Source organism: Panthera leo, chromosome B1 (assembly GCF_018350215.1).
Source record: "Panthera leo isolate Ple1 chromosome B1, P.leo_Ple1_pat1.1, whole genome shotgun sequence".
NCBI lineage: Eukaryota > Metazoa > Chordata > Mammalia > Carnivora > Felidae > Panthera > Panthera leo.
In genome coordinates this window covers 170,600,428-170,624,662 of record NC_056682.1, presented here as the reverse complement: position 1 = coordinate 170,624,662, position 24,235 = coordinate 170,600,428, and the positions used below count along the sequence as shown (strand labels likewise).

At 39.6% G+C, this 24,235-nt stretch overlaps 1 protein-coding gene across 10 annotated transcripts in view; it reads right to left on the bottom strand.

Moving 5' to 3' along the window:
- APBB2 (amyloid beta precursor protein binding family B member 2) overlaps window positions 1-24,235 on the bottom strand; it is a 383,377-nt gene that overhangs the window by 191,701 nt on the left and 167,441 nt on the right. For 2 of the 10 annotated variants that reach the window (XM_042936521.1, XM_042936522.1), the window contains one exon: window positions 10,494-10,562. The exons of the other annotated variants lie outside the window; for them this stretch is intronic. In XM_042936521.1, the coding sequence (XP_042792455.1) occupies window positions 10,494-10,512 (19 nt within the window). In that variant the 5' untranslated portion in view covers window positions 10,513-10,562. The remainder of the gene's footprint in view (window positions 1-10,493; window positions 10,563-24,235) is intronic. 10 annotated transcript variants of the gene reach the window in all.

Genomic DNA, 24,235 nt, shown 5'->3' with positions numbered 1-24,235 from the left:
GCTGCCTGGCAGGATTAAACTGCTTAGCATACAGAGTGAGCAGACATTTTTATATAAAAAATTGTAAGAATTAATCCTTCCATTGCATACCTCCTTATAGAATTGACTCATTTTCCTCTTTATTTTCAGTGTTCACTCATACATTAAATAGGAACAAATAAAAGCCTTAATGTAGACACACGAAATCCAATTTATAGAAAAGCTGAGAGGTCAGAGGGTCCAAATTTTACTTAGAATCTCCCTCTTGAATTCATATAAAAGCATTTTCTGCCGGTGATTGGTCTTCATTTTTTGCAACCTTAAAAATCACGCCCTTCTAAACATTTACACCGCATTTCTATTCTGCAGTTCCTTTGGGCAACAACAACAAAAAAAGTTGCTGAAAAATCCTCTGGGGCTCCGGCTTTCTTAGTTAACCTGAAAGGTTACCGTTCAATGATGTACCCATACATCTAAGGTAATTTTTCTCAACCATGTTTAGAAATTGTGTTCTGGATGCCTGGAAAAATCAAATCTCCGTTGTAGTTTGCTAATATCTTTGTGAATATTTTTGACCTGGGCTTAGTGTTTGTACTAAACAGAAATTTTGGAGAAATGGCCCAGTTGCTGGAGAATGTACACACACATAAAACTATTACTAATAAGGTAGCATTGAGCCTTTGGCTACTGATGTGTTAGAGCTCCCAAAGGAGTCTGAATATATTCCACTGAATTAAAACACAGACTCAGCTGTTTGCAGTCACCATGTGCCCTTGCAGGACTCCTAGGAAACTACCTGACAGTTGCATTTATCTCAAATATTGTTCATACCATCTGTGATTTATTCCATGTGTCTCTTGCTAGGAAGAAAGAAAGGTTTCTCAGACTGGAAGGGAATAAAATTCATCATCAAGAATTCCTAAGGTTTCACATTTCTCAGTCTATGAAGAATGACTCCCTTCTTATCTGATCCTTTGTCCTCCACAGAGACCTCAGTGACTTTACACCAGCAGATGAACCAAAGCAACAGCTCTGGTTCATGGGGTTACAGAAAGGAGTTTTTGTTTTTTAAAGATTAGATTCTTAGTGATGTTTTATTGCTTATAAGCTAGAAACACAGAGGCCAGCCGAGAAGGGAAAAGTGGAAACACAGAAGAAGAACAGACGAATAAGACAGAATCCAGGTGACAAGAGGAAGGACCACAGCGGATGTGAGAGTCAGCCTTGGCCAAGACAAGGGATACTTCTTCACATGAGAAGGAAGGAAAGGGAGTAAGGATGGGGACAGGCCCATATACTATTGCAGTGACATAAAACCGAGGAAAAGCAAAACTGACAGCCTCAATTTTCTCTGTGAAAGTAAAGTCTTCCCCTGAGGGGAAGCAGGGTAGGGGAACATAAGGAGAGGAACAGAGTCCAGAAAAGTCACGTGGGAGAAACACAGAGTTGGTGACTTTCTAAAAGAAATTTGAGGTTTGATGGCATAAGAACAGACACACAGATCAATGGAACAGACCAGAGAGCCCAGAAATAAACCCATGCATCTATGGTCAATTAACTTATGACAAAGGAGCCAAGAATAAGCAATTGGGAAAGGACAGTCTCTTCAATACAATGGTGTTGGGAAAAGTGGACGGCCACATGCAAAAGAATGAACCTGGACCATGACCTTATCCCATACACAAACATTAACTCAAACTGGATTAAAGACTTGAACCTAAAACCATAAAACTCCTAGAAGAAAACAGGCAGTAAGCTCCTTGACATGGGTCTTGGCAATGGTTTTTTGGATTTGACACCAAAAGTGAAGCAACAAAAACAAAAATAAACAAGTTGGTCTACATCAACCCCCAAATCTTCTGCACAACAAAGGAAACCATCAACAAAATGAAAAGGCAACCTAGAGAACGGGAGGGAAAAACAAAGAAACAGTCACAGAGGGGGATGTGATCAAGGTGGCAGGAGTGGGGAAGTGAGCAGATGAGGAATGCTCTCTGGTTGTGGCCCAGAGGGCAGGGAATAGAGTTGGGAAGAGGGTGGAGAGCTGGGAGGAAAAGGCGGAGGAATCAGAGATCTCCAAAAGGTCAGGGAACAGGAGTCACAGGAACAAGGAAATGTTCTCAACCCCAGCCGCACGCAACCCTTGGGGAGCTTTTAAAACATACAGAAGGCTAGGGGCTCTTGGGTGGCTCAGCTGGTTGAGCATCTGACTCTGGAGTTCTTCTCAGGTCATGATCTCACAGTTCATGGGATCGAGCTCTGCATGGGGCTCTGCACTGACAGCGTAGAGCCTGCTCGGGATTCTTTCTCCCTCTCTCCCTGTCCCTCCCCCAGTCTTGTGCTCACGTGTGTGTGTGCAACTCTCACCTCTCTCTCACACAATAAATAAACAAACAAACAAACTTTGTTAAAAAAAGACTAAGCCCACCCCTAAAGACACCCTCAAAGGCCGTGATTCAATCAGTCTGGGAATGGGCACAGTGGGGGTAATAAAATGTTCTCTGGGTGACTCCAATGTATGGCCAAGGCTTAGAACCACTGGAACAAGGAAGTGAGAGGTTTGGAAGAAAAAGATGATATATATCCAAGTTAATGATTTCAGAGGCACTTGGAACACTCTGATCACGCCTGCCACGTTCCTTGTCCTTGCACACATTCTCAGCATCCTTCCCTCCTGTCTGGAAAAATTCTACTTTACCTTTAAGATTCAAGGTAGCTATCACCTCTTTGTGAAGCATCTTCTTGCTCCTCCAGGCAGATTCAAGGGCTCCTTCTCCTACACTCCCAAACCCTCATCAACTTGTCTCTATATAGCATCATTCACCCTGCTTTAGACTTCCAGCAACCAGAACAGCAGTGTAGTACACAGTACTCATTAGAAGTGTATGGAATCATCGAATAAAATCGAAAAAAACAAAACAAAACAAAACAAAAAAACAACCAAGTGTTTTGTTAACATCTCAAGAAATGTTTACATTAGAAGCCTATCTTTACTCAAGCTTTTATCCCATGTAACAGCTAAACACGATTTAAAATAAAATCTTTTAGGGGCACCTGGGCAGCGCCGTCACTTAAGTGTCCAACTCTTGACTTCAGCTCAGGTCATGATCTCACAGTTGGTGAGATCAAGCCCCGTGTCGGGCTCTGTGCTGACAGTGCAGAGCCTGCTTGGGATTCTGTCTCCCTCTCTCTGACCCTCCCCTGCTCACTCCCTATCTCGCTCTCAAAATAAATGAATGAATAAATGAATGAATGAATCTTAAAATAAAATATTTCAATATTCTATCCAGACCAACTTATTTTGCTCCTCAGTCTTGGCTCAAGAAAATTCCTACTCAATTCTGCTGTAACTCTCTAAAGAAGAAAAGGTTATTTAGAGTCAAAAGTCTGTTTTGTGACCCAGAACAGACTGGTATACTTCTCTGCCAGACATGATTTCTCATCAGCTGTCACCCTACTAGCTCAAAGTTGTACGTGCTTTGGCCTGAACAGCATTCAGGCCCAGCTGAGGCTCTCGTGCACACGGCACAGCGCTCCGGTCACCACTGTGACCCCCCGGTACCTATTTCCGGGCCTTCCTCTGTTTCCTCTCTTCCTCATATTTACCACCTGCATCAGTAGTAACAATGAACAGAAGAGAATCACGTATGATGGGAAACAGCAACACGATAGTAATATAAATGTTAAAAATTATGGAGAAAAACTAGCGCTCTGTGGATATAAACGTGAAAAGATGACTATGTTCCTCTTCTATCCTAGGACCACTCTCTCGCACCTACCTTTTGCTCCATCTGTTCTACACGTAGGACATTTTAGCCTGCTTTCCCCAATACTAATACTATACTGAGACTCAAAAGTCAGTGCCATTCAAGGCACTTCCATTTACCTTTGCCTGATTTTACTATAGATTCGAGATCAAAAACTAATTTGTCTAATATTCCCTTTAATTTGGGGGGGAGGGGTGGTGTGTGGACGGAGTTAAATCCACCAACACATGGGCTAGGCCCTAAGTGAGAATTCAAGACATTGCTACTCTACATTTTCCAGACTGGAAACACTGAAACAGCCCTCCATGAGTTTCTTACCTACTGAATTCTGCCAATTTTCCTGGAAGTGTTTCTCCAGGAAATCGGGTTTCCCCTTCCCACCTCCTCCACACCTGCTTTCAGGCCCTCATCATCACTTATCAGTTCCTTCTAAATCTCTAAGCATAACGGCTCTGCAGTCTACTCTGACACATTTTGCCCTGTATCATTCTAAGAACAAACTGATCACATAGCCCTCCTGCTTAAAAACATCTAGTGGCTCCCTACTGTTCAAATTCAGCTCACTCTACACAAGCCACCTCAAATTCTCCTATGCTAGTCTCCAATCTGCCCTTCCAGTCCCATCTCTTGCCACTGCACCTCCCCATGTTTTCTACACCACAGCCACAATCTACCTTCCTGACAATGCCAACCCCTTCTCAAGTTCCCCCTCTGCACAGAGTCTGTTTCCTCTGCCCTGGAATGTTCTTTGTCCTCCTCTCTCCTAGCCCCACCCTAGACCCCCGCCTGAAAGCTCCTTTATAAATCCTTCAAAACACGGCTCCTTTAGCCTTTCTCTGATCCCTATACACAATGATGGCTGCCGTCCCTCTGTGCTAGGGATGTAACAGGCTGTTCGTATCAGTACTTCTATTCTATACTGTAAATGTCAACTGAGATGTCTATCTCTCCTTCTAAACTGTAAGTTCCCTGAGGGTGGTGACTCTTTTGTTCATTTTTTAGGATAGGTTTATTGAGATATAATTTACATGTCACAAAGCTCACTTTTAATGTACAATTCAGGGGTGTTTAGCATATTCACAGAGTTGTACATACATCACTACAATCTAATGGCAGAATTCTGTTACCAGCCCAAAAAGAAACCCTCCACTCAGCAGTCACCCTCTATTTCTCCCCCCCCCACCCCCGCCCTGGCCCAGCCCCTGGCAACCACTAATCTACTTTCTGTCCTTATAGCCTTGCCTTTTCTAGACAGTTCACATAAACAGAATCATACGACACGTGGTCTTTTGTGACTGGCTTTCCTCACTTAGTGTGTCGGGGTTCATCCATGTTGTAGTATGTATCACTGCTTTATTCCTTTTTATGGCCAAATCATAATCCATTGTATCAACAGACCACATTTCGTTTATCTATTTACCAGTTAATGAACATTTGGGTTGTTTCTACATTTTAGCTATTACAAATAATGCTGCTACAAACATTCATGTACAAGCTTTTGTGTGAACATGTTTTTAATTCTTCTGGGTGTACATTCAGGAGCAGAACGGCCAATTATATTTATATTATATTGCTGGTTATATAATGAAATACACTTGACCTTTGAGGACTTGTAGACTGCTGTCCAAAGCAGCTGCACCAGTTTACATTCCCATCAGCAGTGTATGAAGGTTCCAATTTCTCCACAACCTCCCCAACACTCATTTCTGTGTCTTTCTTAAGATGGCCATCCAAGTAGGTATGAAGTGGCACCTCACTGTCGTTTTGCTTTGCATCTCCCCTTCATTTAAAAATTTTCCGAACCTCCAGTACCTTTCGCAAAACCTGGCATGTAAGAGTACTCAACAAATGTCTGATTCATTAACCCATTCACCCATTCGTTAACTAAATATCCATCGAGCATCTGCTATGTGCAAGTTGCTCTTCTCAAGGCCATGAACATCACAGTGCACGACATAAGCAAAATGAATGAGGACTGGATAAGCAAATGCCAGTAACCCTGAGACTCTTCAGTACAGAAGTGGTTCTGCTTCTCCTGGATTTCTGGTGGTTGGACGGGGCCCCAAGACTTTGCCATCACTTCTACATCTATTCATCATGCTGTTATGAAGCTCCACGTCAATTCAGGAGGATCATTTCCTATTCTAGAGCTAGGTGTAAGCTGAGTTCAGAGTGTGACAAGAGCTAATATTATTACTGCCATCGCTCTGCATCCACATGGAGAAACATCTGTTACAGCCTGGCATGGATGTCTCCTTATCTGGTACCAGCCCCACAATTTTTCTTGGGGAATCAACCTTTCTACATGCTAATTCCTTCGTTAAACAGAACTTCTGGTGTGCATGACCATGCAGTAGATACGGTTCTAACTGCTAAGGTTACAGCAGCGAGCAAACCTGACAAAATAAAAACACCTACTTTCATGCAGCTTAGGTCCTACGGGTTCAGCCCACGTGTTTCAGGCAGAGATAACGCTGCCCCATACTTCGTGGAGGGCACGGCCCAGGCCCAGCCAGTCAGAGTAGCAAATCCCCATGGCTATGGTGACTGGCTCAAGGAAAAGCATGCGACCCACACAAAGCTAATCCTAAGACTGTTGCCGGAATGATCAGAGGAGGGGTGCTCTTTTTCTTGAACTGGAAGATATAAGTCTAGAACTTCAAGGGGTCACCATGAAGAGGCAAACTGAGTTAGCATGAACTTAACAAATGAGCAAGCAGATCTGTAAGATGGAGAGAAAGGAGGAAGCTCTAACGACAGTGTTGGAATCCCTAAAACGAGACATACTTGAAACATGATGCCTCTAGACTTCTCGGGAATTAAAATCAATCGATTGGAGTGTGTGTGCTTAAACCACTTTAAACTGGCCTTCTCCTTTTAGGAATTCAAAAAAAAACCACCTTAGTTAATTAACAGAGTATTTTTTATGAGACCTAAAAAAAATTAGGTAAGCCAGCGTTACTCAAATTCCACGATCAACAAAGCTTTCCTGAACCCCAGAGTCACAAAGATCCCAGCACGGAGATGTAACCCCGTAACTTGGATGACGTCCTAATTCAAACTCATGCTGGAATCTGTACTTAAGCCTACCCGCTCCGCTTTCTCTTTTCTGAGACCTCTAAGCATCTGTCAAAGAAAAATTTTGTCAGTAATGACAGGAAACTCCTCTCCGTAACCTGCCGCTCTCCCTCTGCTCCCATGACACGCTTATAAAATTGGAAATTGACAAATGGGCCCCAGGAAACCCAATGTTGGCCCCGCTCTTCAGTGAAACTTCACAGCTTCTTCATCTTTCTGCTACACAATTTTATTTCCACTGAGGAGTTAACAGCAATACTTCTACCCTGAGGAATGTTGCCTTTTGAACTAGACTTCTAAGTAGTAAGGAAATGAAATAACTCAGATTTTTTTTTTTCTTTTAGGAAGGAGAGGCAAAATAAAGCTGGTTTCCTGAAATTACTCATGAAAGTAAACTCTCAATGTGACAAAAATGATAAGAACCTCTCTATGAACAAAAGAGGTAAAGGTTATGAGGAGGCAGCTTGGGTCATGGAGGCAGGGAGATCACAGGATTAGAACCTTGGAAGTTTTTAAAGCCAAAGGAGCAGCTTCCCACAGCTGATTCACAGGGCAGCTTCCCCAGGCTCCTAGGATAAAAGGAAGATTTCAACAGCCAGGTCTTACCCACCTAAAAGTTTCCCATGCCCACTCAACTTAATTGCCTGAGGACTCACTTTGTTAAAAATCCCCAGTGGAACTGAGGAGACTCAAGAGAGATGTACCAGATACTTTTCTTCAAGAAACTCAGTCAGGGGTGCCTGGGTAGCTCAGTTGGTTGAGCAACTGACTTCAGCTCAGGTCATGATCTCATGGTTCGTGGGTTTGAGACCCACATCGGGCTCTGTGCTGACAGCTCGGAGCCTGGTGCCTGCTTCGGATTCTGTGTCTCCCTCTGTCTCTGCCCCTCCCCAACTTGTGCTCTGTCTCTCTCTCTCTCTCTCTCTCAAAAATAAACATTAAAAAAAAAATTTTTTTTAAAAGTCAGAATAGGCAATGAGAAGATAAAGTTATTAAACAGACTCACAATGGCTAAAGTAGGCAGAGAGACTTATGAGAAAAAGGTATTTGCACAGGAAAGAGGTTAAAGGAAGGTACTCCCCAAAACAATCACAGCTAAGCTGCATCTTAAACAGTAGGTAGGAGTCGGGCAGTGGATCAAGGTGAGAAAGGCACTGCAGATGAGGGAAAACCTGGCATTCCAATATCACCGCTGGCAAATGTGAAGATTAGTCATTTTGGAAACACAAATCAGAATGTGTGTATTCAAATAAGAATTATGACCTTCAAAGCAGCCACACTGAGACAGTATATGCTTATCCCAAGGATATTTTTCCTTCTCAATTTCTAAGCCATTTTCATTGTTTAGAAAAGCCTCAACGTCTTTGAAAGATTAATGTATTTTGTAAATATAGCTCTAGACTTTTATGACCAACTCCGATGAATGTGGTCAATGATCACGCTTAGGAATACTGGTTTAGGTGGGAAAAAGCAGGTGAGTGATAAAGTAATGACCCAGGAACTGAAAAGCTGGGCCTCAAGTGAATTCCAACAGGGAGCATGATACAATGGCAGACTCCTTGACTACGCCGCCAGCTGGTTCAACAGGGATTCTTCCAGGCAGATAATGGCATATGTTCTGGGGTATGTTTATTTTTTAAAAGGTTCCTTGTTGGGGCACCTGGGTGGCTCAGTCAGTTAAGCATCTGACTTTGGCTCAGGTCACGATCTCAACGGTCTGTGGAATCGAGCCTGTGTTGGGCTCTGCGCTGGCAGTGTGAAACCTGCTCGGGATTCTCTCTCCCTTTCTCTCTCTCTGTACCCCTCCCCCTATTTGTGCGCGCTCTCTCTCAAAATAAATAAACATTAAAAAAAAAAAAAAGATTCCCTCTAGTCATAGCTCCCGGGAGTCAGGAAATGGGATGGAAGGCTACCTTGTCCCAGTTATTGGTCCAGATCTTCCCAAATTAGCTGCCATCTGACTTTTCAAGTAAAAAAATGACTGGAATCTATACTCCACTGAAATAAGAATACCGCTTTCCTTGTAAAATGTGTCCCATCCTATACCATTGCATGATAGTAGTAGCTGCCATTAAAAAACTGTGCTGGGTAACAGGGTCATTATCTCTTATATAACTACCGATGAATAAAAGCAATTTGAGTACCATTAGGAAGAATGAATACACTAGCATAATAAAATATAAGCGACAATTAGAAATTCCTAGAAGTTATTTGATTAGTTTACTTCCATTTAGAAGAAAACACATCATTTTATATACTTGCTAGCTTTGTTCTTACAGTCTCCATACTGAGCCTATGTTGCAATGCATTAAAAGATTTTAAATATTGAAGAAGTCCTAGAAGGATCATTCTCAACAATTTAAACTGTATTTTTTTTTAAAAGGACACATGTATTTGCCATGATTTTCCAAAATTAATATGCCTATTCAAACACGTATTTACAAGAAAATCTACTCCCTGCCCCTAAATTATCACAGTGTGATTAGATGGCCTCTAAAAATTAGCTCTGAGTTCCTAATTTTCCTGTGTGAATTTAGGTTTTTGACTGTTTTGTATAAAAAGGATACTACCTGTCACTCATACACCTCTACTGAGCTTAGTGTTTATTCTATTATGTTTTATTTTAGTTCTCTGTTGAAACAGATCATGCAGTGTTATGTAAGAGAGAAAACAGCTCGGATGTACATAAGGAGTTTAACTACAGAACTGAGGGACTTTAATAGCTATTTGTCCATAATTTAAATCTACTTACTTAAAAACTCAGAATTTACAGAGTGGTTTGTATCCTAACCAATATGGATTCTGTCAGATTCATCTTTCACTTGCAATCCTATCCTATGTTTAATTCAAACTATTATCGAGAGGCATCTGGGTGGCTCAGTCGGTTAAGCGTCTGACTTCGGCTCAGATCATGATCTCACAGTTTGTGGGTTTGAGCCCTGCGTTGGGCTCTGTGCTGACAGCTCAGAACCTGGAGCCTGCTTCAGATTTTGTGTCTCCCTCTCTCTGCCCTCCCTGTTTGTGCTCTGTCTCTCTCTCTCTCTCTCAAAAATAAACAAACACTAAAAAAAAAAAAAAAGACAAAATGTTATCGGAATTGCTTCTTCCTTATTACACTACTGTGAGGCTAAGAATTAAATCCCACACCACACCGTGTGTGGACTAGCATCCATCATGACACAAAGAAACGGATATACAATAAAATTATGGTGGTTTTCTTAAGGCCTGAATTTAACTAGCATAGATCAAGGAGAATACTGAATCGGGGAGCTCTATTCTAGACAAACCCAACAATGGCCAAGATGCTGTTTATGGAGACTCACCACCGACACTTCATTGTTCATACGTAACTGTTCACAGGCTATCAAGTACAATGCTAGATGGCAAAATTTGACATAGTTTTAGTTTCCTGTTATAATCAACTAAAATATTTTTACATTATGCTATTACTAGAGTCATGCAATTATTACACGAATACAGGTAGGTCCAATTGATTCTTCTATCTTATTTTAACGATCCACTTTTCCACTACATGAGTGAACGATAAAAAGCAAACGTCATTTTAGCAAACCATGTTTAACATCAAAACAACCGTCTATCATTGATATTTGTTAAAATTTTAATATTCAACTGCTTCTCTGCATTGAAAAACATGGAAGTGTGTCTGACCTGGAAGTACTTCTGACATGGATCACTGGACGCCAGCAGTGGAGCAGGAAATAAGTTATAATTTGAAATCTGAAAAGAGGGATCATTTGAGAAATTAAAACCCAAATAACAAAGCATAAAAGAAAAAAAGCATAGCATTGAAAATTCTTCCAAAAGCTGTCAAAAATGTTAATTTTTGGCAGATAATATCAAAATTTGTGTTTATTTATAGTTGATCACAACACATTTGACTGAAATTTGAATTTCTGCTCAACCACATTTTCCATGAACATTTCTTGAGATTTTTTTTTTCCATGCCAGGCTAGAGTTATCATCTATCTATCTATCTATCTATCTATCTACCTACGTGTCTCAACTTTCCAATGCTTTTTCTCATTAAAAACACACAATTCAGAAGGCAGTAGGGAAAAAACTAGTACATTTCACCACATAAGAATCTAAACATTCTGTTTGGGAATAAAAAGTGACTATAAATACAACAGAGACAAAAAAAAAAACTGAAAAAAAAAATAATACTATGACTAAAAGGGCTAATTTCATTTATACAGAAAGATTACCTTGAAATTATTAAGAAAAACATAAACAAGCCTATAGGAAAATAAGCAAAGAACAGGACAAGTCCCCAGAGAAACACAAATATCCAATAAACACATAAATAACTAACCTCACTCAAAAGTAAAGAAAATGCACATTTAAATAACAAGGACTCATTGGTTTTCCTCTACTGGCCTGCAAAGATTAAGAAGCTTTATAACACGTAACCTAAAACAACAACACTGGAAAAAGGAATTTTCAAAACTTGCCAATGGGATTAAAATCCGGCAAAACTTTTTGAAGGGCCATTTAGAAATATCTGAGCAAATTTAAAATGCATGGACCCCACTGTACAGCAACTGCATTTTTGAGAATTTATTTTACAGATAAACTTACATGGACTCTTGTTCTAAAAGCAAAAGATCAGTAACTAACTGTTCTTCAGTGGACATCTGGTTCATTAAATTATGATACATCCGTACAAAAGAGTACCGTGCCGCTATTAGGAAAAACAAAGTGGATCTACATGAACGGATATGAAAGGGTCTCAAGACATAGCACTATGAGATGAATAACATGCACAGCAGGGCAAAATCGCATTTGAGTAAAAATCTGAAAAGCCTATACATATATATATGCAAGTAAATACATACATACATACACACATCATACACACATCATACACACATACATACACACACACACACACACACCAAGCATCTACACAGAAAATTTCTTAAAGGAATAGAAAAAGAACTAGACACAGTGGTAAACTGCCAGTTTACCAAATTAGATATATAATAAGGAAAACTGAAAACAGACCTTGTTTTCAATGAGCTGCTATCAGGAATATCACTTGGAATGATAATCTATTATATTAATTCAAATGAAGATACTGTAAGATTCCATTTATATAAAGTACAAAAACAGGAAAAACTTATCTATGTCAGGACAGTGGTTTACCCTGGAGGGCAGGAAAAAGGGAGAAGCAGGAGGGCAGCCTCTGGGACGTTATGATACTAAGCGCTGTTCCTTGATCTGGATAATGGAAGCTCACCAGGCTCTACCCTCACGTGCAAAATTCTGTATGCTCATTATAGTTCTGTGAGATGTTTCGTGAAAAAGTCAAATGCTGGCGGTTTTCTAAAGCATTATTCAAATTGTACAACTTTATATTGTGAAGACTAAAGTCTACTCTAACCTTTCCAAACTAGTAACCTTTAATGGGCATTACCCCCAACTTTATGATTCAGATAATGACCTGACAACTTGGTCTACTGACCCACAATACATTTTTAATTATATTTCCACATATTGTGTGTAAGGCTCATTACTCTGGTATAATTAAAAGGGTGGGTTTATTTTAAATTGTCCTGAAACAGCAAAACATGCTGCCTTTATGTACCTTTGCTTTTGTCCTATGCCTTTCTCAGCTCCTGAAAAGTATTTTACAATTTTCTTTTTTTTTTAAGTTTTTGTCTTCAGTGCACCTTAAGTTATAAGTAGAGACAGATGTGAAGTGACAGCTATTTTAAGAAAATGAATATCAATAAACAGAGAAAAAGCTAAGAAGAGGCATACTTAGAGGAGTAAAAAGGCTTGAACAAACGCTAAGAATCTGCATACTTTTCAGTGCATCTAATCTTTAAAATAAAAAAAAAATATTCCTTCTTCCCAACTTGAAACAAACTCCAACTTCTATAAAGGTATGAACTGACATTCAGATAATCACTTCATATTTTAAATGGTCCTCTGCTATTATTATCTGACCAACATTTATTCCATATGTGCATGGGTTATGCTAGGAGCGGGGGATACTTCAGTGATGAAAACACCATTCCCCACTCTCATGGAACTTATAGACAGACCAGTCAGGAAGATGGACATTAATCACAAAATTATTCACATCGGTGTATAAGAAAAAGAATATTAGACTGGAGAATCAGGATACAGTTACCCGAGAAAGTATAATTTAAGTTGCAATTTGAGGACTAAACAGGATTTAGCTGAGTAAACATTATACACCTACCACATGCAAGGCATTCCCTGGCCCCAGGAATACACAAACATGCAGAGTTTCCCTGGGCATTTATATCCTTGATGAATAAACCTAAACGAGCAACGGTTTCCAGTGACTTTGTGGAATGGGCTAATTCTGCATAAAGAATAACCTGAAAAATATAAAAGCACTCAAGTATGTTTTCTTTTAATTTTTTTAAATTTTTATTTATTTTTGAGAGAAAGAGTGTGACTGGGGGAGAGGCAGAGAGAGAGAGGGAGACATAGAATTCAAAGCAGGCTCCAGGCTCCGTGCTGCCAGCACAAGAGCCTGACGTGGGGCTCGAGCTCACAGACTGTGAGATCATGTCTTGAGGCGAAGTCTGCTGCTTAACTGACTGAGCCACCCACGCACCCCAAGTATGGTTTCAAGAATAATCTGTAGCTGTGCTGTCCAACATGGTAGCCACTAGAAGCAACAGAAGTTAGTAACACTGGAAAGGTGACTAGTGCATCTAAGGGATGCCTGATTTTATTTAATTATAATTAATTTAAATCTAAACTTGATTCTTCAAGGAAACTTCTTGGGTAGGTGAATCTACTTTTTCAACAATATAGTTTATGAAATCTAATACAGATCGAGTATTTCTACTGAAATTCTGCATCCCGGTTGGGTACTAGAAGCGTAAAACACACTGATTTTGAAGACTTGGCATGAAAAAAAGTAAAATATCTCACTAGTAATTTTAAAATATTGATTACATGTTGAAATGATATTTTGGATAGACTGAATTAAATAAAACATATTGTTAAAATTAATTTTGCCCTGATTCATTACTTACTAAAATTTTTTAAACGTATGTTTATTTTTGAGAGAGAGAGAGAGAGAGAGAGAGTGAGAGAGAGAGAGAGAGAAAGAGAGAGAGCGCAAGGGAGATACAGAATCCAAACCAGGCTTCAGGCTCTGAGCTGTCAGCACAGAGCCCGACGAAGGGCTCAGAACCACAAACTGCGAGAACATGACCTGAGCAGAACTTGGATGCTTAACCGACTGAGCCACCCAGGCGCCCTTTGCCCTTTTTTTTTTTTTTTTTTTTTTTTTGGAATTGTGGTTACTAGAGAATTCCGAATTACATATATGGCTCACATTACTTTTCTGTTGGAGAAGCACTGATCTAGGGAATGCAGACAGAGTTTGAGACAATGCCCTAGTCAAAGTATTATTTACCTTTTCCATAAAAGCAAAGACAGGCAGAAATGTCACCTCAGCTGTAAAGCGAGGGAAGGTCTGCTAGCATTCAGAACAAGTGTCTCTGCTTCCACGAAATCACATACTGAGTTCAAAGACACAGAGACCTGCGTAGGCCACTACAAGCTCCACGTTAAGAATACAGCTGTGATTTTATTTTTTTATTTAAGTTTATTTATTTGAGAGAGAGAGAGAGAGAGTGAGCACAAGAGGGGGAGGGGCAGAGACAGGGAGAGACAGAATCCCAAGCAGGTTCCTTCTGCACTGCCAGTGCAGGGCCCAATGTGGGGCTTGAATTCGTGAACCGTGAGATCACAACCTGAGCCGAGATCAAGAGTCAGATGCCCAACCAACTGAGCCATCCAGGCGCCCCAATACAGCTGAGGTCTTAAAGCATAAAACTATGTAAGTGAAACAACCTAGTAACCAGAGTTTCCCTTTCAGCAGCGTTTTCACGTGTCCCATTAATGAAAATCCATAACACTCATATGCTTTGTGATAATGCCACGAAAGCCCAAAAAATGTCCAAAAGGACCACAGAAGAACGTCCCGAAGCAGAAATCATGGAAGCACTATTAAACAAATGAGTAAGTATATAAGTTAAATACCCACTTGTATTTGGTTCAGTATGAGATTATATGCTTTTTTCCCATGGGATATAAATAAATTCAAATTTTTATATATACCTCACCTTTTCCTGTCATAACAATCCAAACCTCAATGTCTTCATTTTTGTCAATATAATACGCCCCTGACCAAGAATGCCATCTCTCACACTAATCATGCCCTTAGTGTGTTCCACTTGTGTTACTGATTATTCTTTTTATTTGTGTTACTGATTATTCTTTTTATTTGTGATACTGTGTTTGTAATTTAGAATAAAAACTTTTTCCCCTTATTTTTATTGTATATTTTATCTTTTCTTAATTACACACGATACCTATGAGGTTTCAAGTAGGGAAGAGATGATACAATCAAATTGAATAATTTGAGGTGGGTTTAATTTAGTTACTATTCAAAAAAGGTCGGCAGGGTAGGAAAACCATAAGGGGTAATGCAGACTCCAGAAGCAGCAAGAGCAAGTCACCATCCTTGTCTGAGGGATGAGAAAACTGTGGGCAGAGAGGGCACTGCCCAACACAACTACCATCTGCAATGGGGGAGTCCCAGCCAGCTTTCAGCAACCCTGAATAAAACTGGGATCTTTTCCTGCTCTCACTGCCTGATCTTTTTAACTATAAGGTTGAGAAACTATTCCTAAGTAAGCTAAAGTTATGGGTAATATTTCTTTTTCCAAGAAAAAAATGAAAACTTCCTTGTGTTCATCCATTTAGATACAGCTTAAGTACTGCATCCTTGATAAAATTTTCTTTGAACTACCTGATTGTTTTTTTTTAATGCTTATTTATTTGGTGGAGGGCAGAGACAGAGGGGGAGAATCCCAACCCAACCTCTAGAATAAAGTTCTTTTAACCCTTGACAATCTAATACCCAATTGATTCTAGAACCTCTCATTTACTTAAATCCTGCATTGCCTTCAAAGAGTTACTTTCCTGAAAACTCTAACCCACTGTAATCTGATCAGAAACAATCCCTTGCTATAACAAGTTATTTTGTAAGGTCCCTTTACTATCTTGAAGTGGAATTCATAGATAAGTAAACTATATATACACATGAATTCCAGAAAAGGAGAAATAAAAGGAGAGATACAATTCAATAAGCAAATCTCAGGCCCAACTACACTAGCAATCATGATCTATGGGTAGATTGCTGTGAGTGCAACAACTATAAATACAAACTGAGCCAGGCATGTGCTGTGTTGTCAACCCAGAAATCATGATCTGCACTGCTGTCAATAACAGCAATTTCAAAACGCTGAACAACTCTAAGAAAATTCCAAAAAATGTTAAATACAAGTCATCTAACAATTAGAAGGACTTTCCACTTCTAGAATATGTAGTGTATATTAAAGCCATAAAAAATACTTTAGAACTTCTAGGCTCTTGCAATTATAAACACGCTGTTTGCCTACCTGAGTATTTGGTACAGTGTTCATAGGCTTTGCAGAGTGAAATATTCTTTGTTATACAGGGTGCCCTGGTCTCCACCCAGAAATGCAAGTAGGGGGCCTCCTTCCACAGTCTCTAAGGGGCGCTGCGCTGTAGACACTTCCAGCCTCCCCAGCTGTGAAAATTATAACATCAGCCCAGAGTTATCTCTCCACTTCCTAACTCTGACACTGAGGTCCTATATGATCTTGAACCAGTACTTCAGGTCTGAAGCACATCTTATTCAACTGCAAATCGTGGTTACCATCCATCTGACAGTTACTACGAGGATCAAATGAGATACACCAGGTTGCCTGCCTGCTTTGCTTAGTGCCTGGCAGATATTATTTTTTCTTACACATATGACCTCTTTTCTCAACAAGGCTGTAAGCTTTCTGAAAGAAAGGGAGGTGTCCTAGGGATCTTTGCATACCCATTGTAAGTGTTCGGCAAACTTTGGTGGCCCACATCTTCTTTCTTCCCTCCCTGCCCTGTCCTGCCCTCTGTGAAAATGTTCATAAATAATAAACGGAGTCCAAGAATGGAGCGAAGAACTACAATTATAATGGGAACTTTCTTTCTGCCATTACTGAAGTCATTACTGTAACCTGCCAAGCATAGGAAGGGCTGTCAAAAAACTGTCGCTTAACCCTCCTGAAAATATACAAGGTTGGATTCGTTGATAAATACTTTTAAAGTAGACATTGCACTCTAGGATGGGACCTATCTCTAAATTCATACTGATTCAATTATCCTTTAAGGTTTCAAATGTTTTTCCCTAAAGAACTTTAATCTCTATTTTCAGATCTATAATTTGGAACAGCTGCATCAGATGACTCCACAGTCGAACTCTGAAAAATCCTTTAAATTGCCTACTGCATACAATACACACAGTTTCCATTAAACAACTAAAGTGTGTAAAGTTTTGTGATGCATACATAATGAAGAGTATTTAGTAAGTATATGCATATGCAAAATTTTATTTTTAGTATTTTGTATTTCCACAGAGAAGTAGAGGTGTGGCATACCATATTTCACTCAATGAAAATAACTTGATTTTTTAAAAAAAGTTTTGAGATATGATTACTAGTAACAATTTCTTGCCATCCACATACCTGGGAGCTATATTATCTACTGTTAAGAATCACTGTTCTGGAAAAGCCTAAATTCTCCACTTACATAACTTAAAATAGAAAAAAAGTTCTCAGCAATAAAGATGCAAGGACTAATCCTATCTCTAATGTCCATATCTTACACAAAAACCCGTAAGGACACTGATTTGTGATTCTAGCTCTTTATCTTACTTGATTCGGTGTTCTCAGTGCCAGATTTTAAAACCAATTCCAAGAACACTATCAAAAAATATGCGCAAAGAAAACTCTGTTTCCTGGAATGTATCCCAGGGGGGAAAATACCAAAATTGGAAAAGAAATACTTTTAAAACAGAATAAAGGTAGACTTTTCCATTTATGAATTACCTTTATAACTCTTAACAATATTTTTTTAAATGAAGCAAAAGCTTTATGATTCCTCCGCAAATATATTTGACCCCCATTTTTCACACTTCAAAGGCATGACACCTGCAGTTTAGAAATAACAGCAATATTTAATGCTTCTAAGAAGTACCAATTCAAAATATGCTGCTGGATGGCTTTGGAGGGTGGACTGCATCAATGGCCTCAATTAACACCTCTCTGTATCCTTTCCCTCTGCCCCCTAACTTTGTAGCCCCTTCCCACTGACTATGGCCTAGCTGTGTGGCTTGCTCTGGTCATTAGGAGGTTGGCAAATAGAATGATACAGGAGCTTGAAAAGCATGGCCCACTTCCAGCCTCTTGAAAAACGATTAAGATCTGTGCTACTGCCATGAGAACACATCCACGTTGGCCTCTCGGAAGGATGCTGGAGTCTTAGGTAAGATAGATGAATCCTCTTGGCCGAGGCCATCTTAGACCGGCCTAAGCCAGCTGCTCATCAAACACGTGGAAGAGTGTTGCCAAGGGCTGCATGCTGGGCCTGCAGCTAACTGCAGGACCATGAGAGAGCCCAGCAGATACCGTGAACATCCCTCGGCCATCCTGTAGATACCAACGGCTATTGCTGAAGCTACTGAATTTTGCGGTGGTTCATCATGCAACATTACTGTGGTAATAGATAAATGATACATGAATTATACCCACAACAGTCAAAATGAGATAACAGGAGAGCCGTTGGGATTAAACCTCAATCAATCCAGGGCAGGTATGCTGCTGTGTGAGGATCCCACTGTGGGGAACCAAGTTCTTCCCTGCCCTCCCTGGGTTACACAGGAATGTCTTGATCAATACAGGCTTCATCTTTGGTCTCTCCCGTTGTTCATACACAACACACAACCATGTACACTCAGCATGTCAGAGTACCCTGTGATGGCAAATTTTAGGGATGTGTCATAAGGTCATACTAGAAGCATTATTTCTACTAGGAACAAAATCAGAAACAAAAAAACAATAGGAAACTGAATTACATCTCTACGGTGGAGTATTATGCATTATTTAAAAGTGAGGAGGGGCGCCTGGGTGGCTCAGTCGGTTGGGCGTCCGACTTGGGCTCAGGTCATGATCTCGCGGTCCGTGAGTTCGAGCCCCGCGTCAGGCTCTGTGCTGACAGCTCAGAGCCTGGAGCCTGTTTCAGATTCTGTGTCTCCCTCTCTCTCTGACCCTCCCCTGTTCATGCTCTGTCTCTCTGTCTCAAAAATAAATAAACGTAAAAAAATAAAAATAAAAATAAAAAAATAAAAGTGAGGATGTTCTATATATAGTTATCTAGAAAGATCTCTATTAAGTATTATTGAACAAAAAAAACTAGCTATAAAACAGTGTGATGAGTATACTGGCATTACATACACAGTACTTTTAACTTTTCCGTATGTTTGAAAATTGTCATAATGAAAAGTTAAAATAAAGGTAGCAGGCATAGTGTCATTCTTTCATAAATTTAAAAAAAGTCTTTTTGTGGTAAAATAAAACACATTTAGAAAATTATACAAAACAAATAGTTTATTAGTTATTATAAAGAAAACACTCTTACAACTACCACCCAGATAAAAAAAAAGACTTTTCTAGCCACCCCAGAAGGCCCTCCATGAACTTCTTCCATTGTTCCAAAAGTAAACAAACCTATCTTGAACTTACAGTAATTATTTCCTTGCTTTTCTTTATTATTTCATTACCCCACTGTATGACCTTGGTCAATATAGTCAATTCTTTCCCATTTTTAAAAATTTCATAGGTCTTTTAAGTTACATGTAATTTATGTCCCCCTCCATCTTTTTCTTTACCTTACAATTTATTCATTAAAAAACCCAGATCTGAGTAAGTCATGGCATGAAAGGTACAGCATAGGAAATACAGTCAATGGTACTGTTATAGTTCTGTATGGTGACAGATGGCAGCTAGACTTATGGTGAGCATACCATAATAGAGAGACCTGTCAAACTGCTATGTTGTACACCCGAAACTAATATAACGCTGCATGTCACCTCTACTTCAATTTTAAAAATTAAAAAAAAAAAAATCAGGGCCAGATGAGCTATGGAGTTTCCACAGTATGGATTCTGCTGACTGCATACTCACAATACAAGTGAACACGTTGCACTGTCCTCTGAATTTCCTGCAAATTGGCAGCTGGATTCAGAGGCTTGAAAAAATTGAGAAAAAATTGAGATTCAATCCATTTGGTGGGATGCTCTTTCATCAGGAAGCACATAATATCTGGTTTTCACCGATTTCTAATGTTTGCAGTCATTGTCACTCACCGTTTGGATCCATTAAATAAACAGAGATTGAAAAAATGGTAATATTTTAATTCTCTCATTTCATTTTCATTTGTTGAGTGGAAAAATTTTAGGAGATTCTTCCCATCATCTACTACATGGTTATCCAGTAGTCAGTTCACATAAGAAAGGCAGGATAAATACTTGACTCTTTTCTGACTACTTTCAAGGTTAACAAATTGGTGTTCCATTAACCTCAGATGGTAACCAATAATTTTTTTTTCATATCATGAGAGGTCATGGATTTAAACATATTCACAACCCTCATTTCTGAACCTCAAATCGTCCCAGTTTTTACCACTAGGATCATCTTTAGGTTGGCTCCTGAGTCCTTCTGACATGGCCCCAATCTTTGATAGCTTCCTTGCTCCTGCCTAGGGATATTACAGGCTCATCTTCTCTTTCCCTGGTTATTTTTGGTGTTGAAAGCTCACTCTTCAGGATATTTCTTAGGAAGAGCTCATAGGAACAATATTTCCTCCCATGACTTCTTGCATGTTAATAATAGTTGGTGTTCTTTATACTTGAAGGTCAATCTTCCTAGGCTTAAAAAATACAGGCTCACATCTTTTCTTTGAGTGCCGTAAATATGTTATTCCATTCTTCTTCTGGCATAAAGTGTTTCTGTCAGAAAGTCTGAGAACAACCTAATTCTGTTGTTTTTCTCTTTTTGTCTACATACCCAAAGGACCTTTTCTCTTGTTTTGGTTTTTTTTAAGGCAGTATGTTGACTGGATTATCTTGACATGGGTTGCTCTAGGTTGATATTCTAAAATACATGGTTTACTCTTTTTTTTTTTAAGTTTACTTATTTTGAGAGAGAGAGAGAGAGAGAGAGAGCGAGAGAGAGAGAGCGAGCAGGGGAGATACAGAGAAGCAGAGAGAGAATCCCAAACAGGCTCCACACTATCAGCACAGAGCCCAATGCAGGGCTTGAACTCACTAACCATGAGATTATGACCTGAGCCGAAACCAAGAGTTGGACACTTAACCAACTAAGCCACCCAGGCACCCCGTTTCTGAATTTTTCTAATTCAGATGTATGCTGTTCTTTCTCGCCTTATATAATTTTGAAAATAATCCTTTTACTCTCTTTTGAAATAGTATACTTTAATTTTTTAAAGCATGTCTTTTTTGCCATGATTTCATTGTCCATAAGAATATTATTCTGTTCCTTTTTTTTTTAAATAGTATGTTTGTATGGGATGTAGTAATCTTGCTAGTGTTCTGTACTTCTATAAAATTTTATAAAAGTACAGAACACTAGCAAGATTACATCCCATAAACTCACTATGAAAAGAGAAAGAATAAGGAACAGAGTGATATCCTTACAATGAAACCATGCCAAAAAGACATGCTTTTAAAAATTCAAATATAATATACTATTTCAAAAGAGGGTAAAAGATTATTTTCAAATTATATAAGACATAAAAGAACTGCACACATCTGAATTAGAAACATATATGTATGTGTGTGTGTGTGTATATATATATATATATATATATATATATATATATACACATATATACACACACACATATATAATTTACATAGTCTCTCTTTTATTACCTTTCCCTCCCCTATTTGCAAAGCTCTATGAAGGCAAGTACTACCTCTGTTTCACTCATCAGTATATTCCTAATGTCTGGCAGATGGCAGATGTTCAATAAATAGTCCATGAAGGAATGTATAGAATAGTTCACTAAAATGTTAACAGCAGTAATCTCTGGGTGGCAGGATTTAGAAAAATGTCTTCCAAACCTTTGTGTGTTGCTGATTTGGGTAAATTCTTTTATGAGTGAAGCATTTTCATATTCAGAGCAAAGAGTTATTTATTGTCAATGTGAAAGAAGGAAAGTTTGTACATGAAACTCTCTATGTACATACTATACATTGAAAGGAGGGAAGGAAAGAAGGAAGGAAGGAAAGAAGGAAGGAAGGAAAGAAGGGAGGAAAGAAGGGAGGAAAGGAGGAGTAACCCCATCTCCCCATCCCTCCCACCCCCTCACTGCATATGACTTCTATTCATAAAGGAAGCCTCTGGCGTCAGAGGTGATAAAGCTTAGTTTTACTAAGAAAGACTAGGTTTAGAGTTGGTGAAAAGGAAGACAGCAACCACCCATCTGCCTTCCATGCTATATTTGACAAGATTTTACTCTGCAGCTCAGAAAACATGTTAATAGGACTTCTTGTGGTGGAGAGGAAGGGATTAAAAAAGCAAAGAACCTTGTTGTGATAGTTTGGCACTATATCGAAAATGGCACACAGTGCCTGCAATTCATGGAACAAAGATAACATCTTTTCATAAAATCTGCACTCCAAGACATCCCAGATACACAACCAAGAAATGCCGATGGCAGTGACGTAAAAGCACCAAACAGAACAATCCCAAACAAGAACGAGATGAAGCCTTAATTTGCTTAACTGGGCCTTCATATATCTATTAGAGAAAACATAAGAGATGAACTGCCTCATAAAACAGATGGTCTTCTCCAGCTCCCCCTTTTAAAAAAAAAAAAAAAGATAATTAAAGGAAACGAAAGAGTAAGGATCTTGTTAAATTGGCTAAGGAAAATGATTTCATTTGAAGTAGAACGCATGAGTTTTTGGAGAAAGGATTTCAAGTTTTCCCTCGGAGCTAACACAGGTCATTTGGCAAAGCCTACCTGAGAAGCGGAAGGCCCTCCTAGGGCAAAAGCCTCCTAGATAGCAGGGAACATCCTGGCAGGCCCCATTAAGAAGCAAAGAGAAAGGCTGAGGGGTAACATGGCCTTGTTGAAAGAGCACTGGATAGGGAGTCAGGACATATGAAATCTGACTTCTTGATTCGTGAGTCCAAGGAACCTACTTCACTTAGTCACTTTTTAATTTTTCTTAGAGAAACCCATTATTCATTCCCCTGTCCTATCTTGGTAGTAAGAATAAATGAGATAATGAGAAAAATCTGTATAACAAAGACTGCAAGTGCAAAATTGTTAGTTTATACTGGAATTCTGTTTCTTTGCTAGATATAAACTCCACTGTGCAGTACTGTTGTACGTTAAAAATCGGAGGGAAGAGAAATGAGGGTCCAGGTACTCGGAACCCAACAGAAGATGACTATGTCCACGTCTGTTCTTTAAGCTCTAAGACACTTTCTTGAGGAGAAGGAGAAGCAGATAAAAGCATACCCTGGGGCTCCTGGGTGGCTCAGTCAGATAAACACCTAACTCCTGACCTCGGCTCAGGTCATGATCTCACAGGTCCGTGGGTTTGAGCTCCACACTGGGCTTTGCACTGGCAGCGCAGAGCCTGCTTGGGATTCTCTCTCTCCCTCACTCTCTGCAACTCCCCCCCCCCCCCGCTTGTGCACTCTCTCTCTTTCTCTCTCTCTCTAAATAAATAGTTTTTTTTAAGTATACCTCAAAATAACTCAAAATTCTATGCCAGATTCTTTTTTTTTTTTTTAATGTTTACTTATTTATTTTGAGAGAGAGAGAGCACATGCATGCAAGCGGGAGAGGGGCAGAGAGAGAGGGAGAGAGAGAATCCCAAGCACGTTCTGCACTGTCAGCACAGAGCCTGACAGAGGGCTCAAACCCAGGAACCGTGAGATCAAGACCTGAGCCAAAAATCAAGAGTCGGACACTCAACTGAGCCACCGAGGCACCTCCCCCATGCCAGATTCTTTTTTTTTTTTAATTTTTTTTTTTTTTTTTTTAGCGTTTATTTATTTTTGAGACAGAGAGAGACAGAGCATGAACGGGGGAGGAGCAGAGAGAGAGGGAAACACAGAATCCGAAACAGGCTCCAGGCTCTGAGCTGTCAGCACAGAGCCCGACGCGGGGCTCGAACTCACGGATCGTGAGATCATGACCTGAGCTGAAGTCGGCCGCTTAACCGACTGAGCCACCCAGGCACCCCCTCCATGCCACATTCTTAACTGAGACAATGATAGGAGCCAGGAGTCTTTTATGGTCTTGGCTGGGATTCATCCAAGAAAGGGCATTGCCCCCAAATGTCACCAAAAATGACATAATGCCTACTGAACCTGAGTTTTTAACCAAAGCCTAGCAGATAATATTAAGCCCTGGGTAATAGTAACTATTGTTGAAGGCTTCTT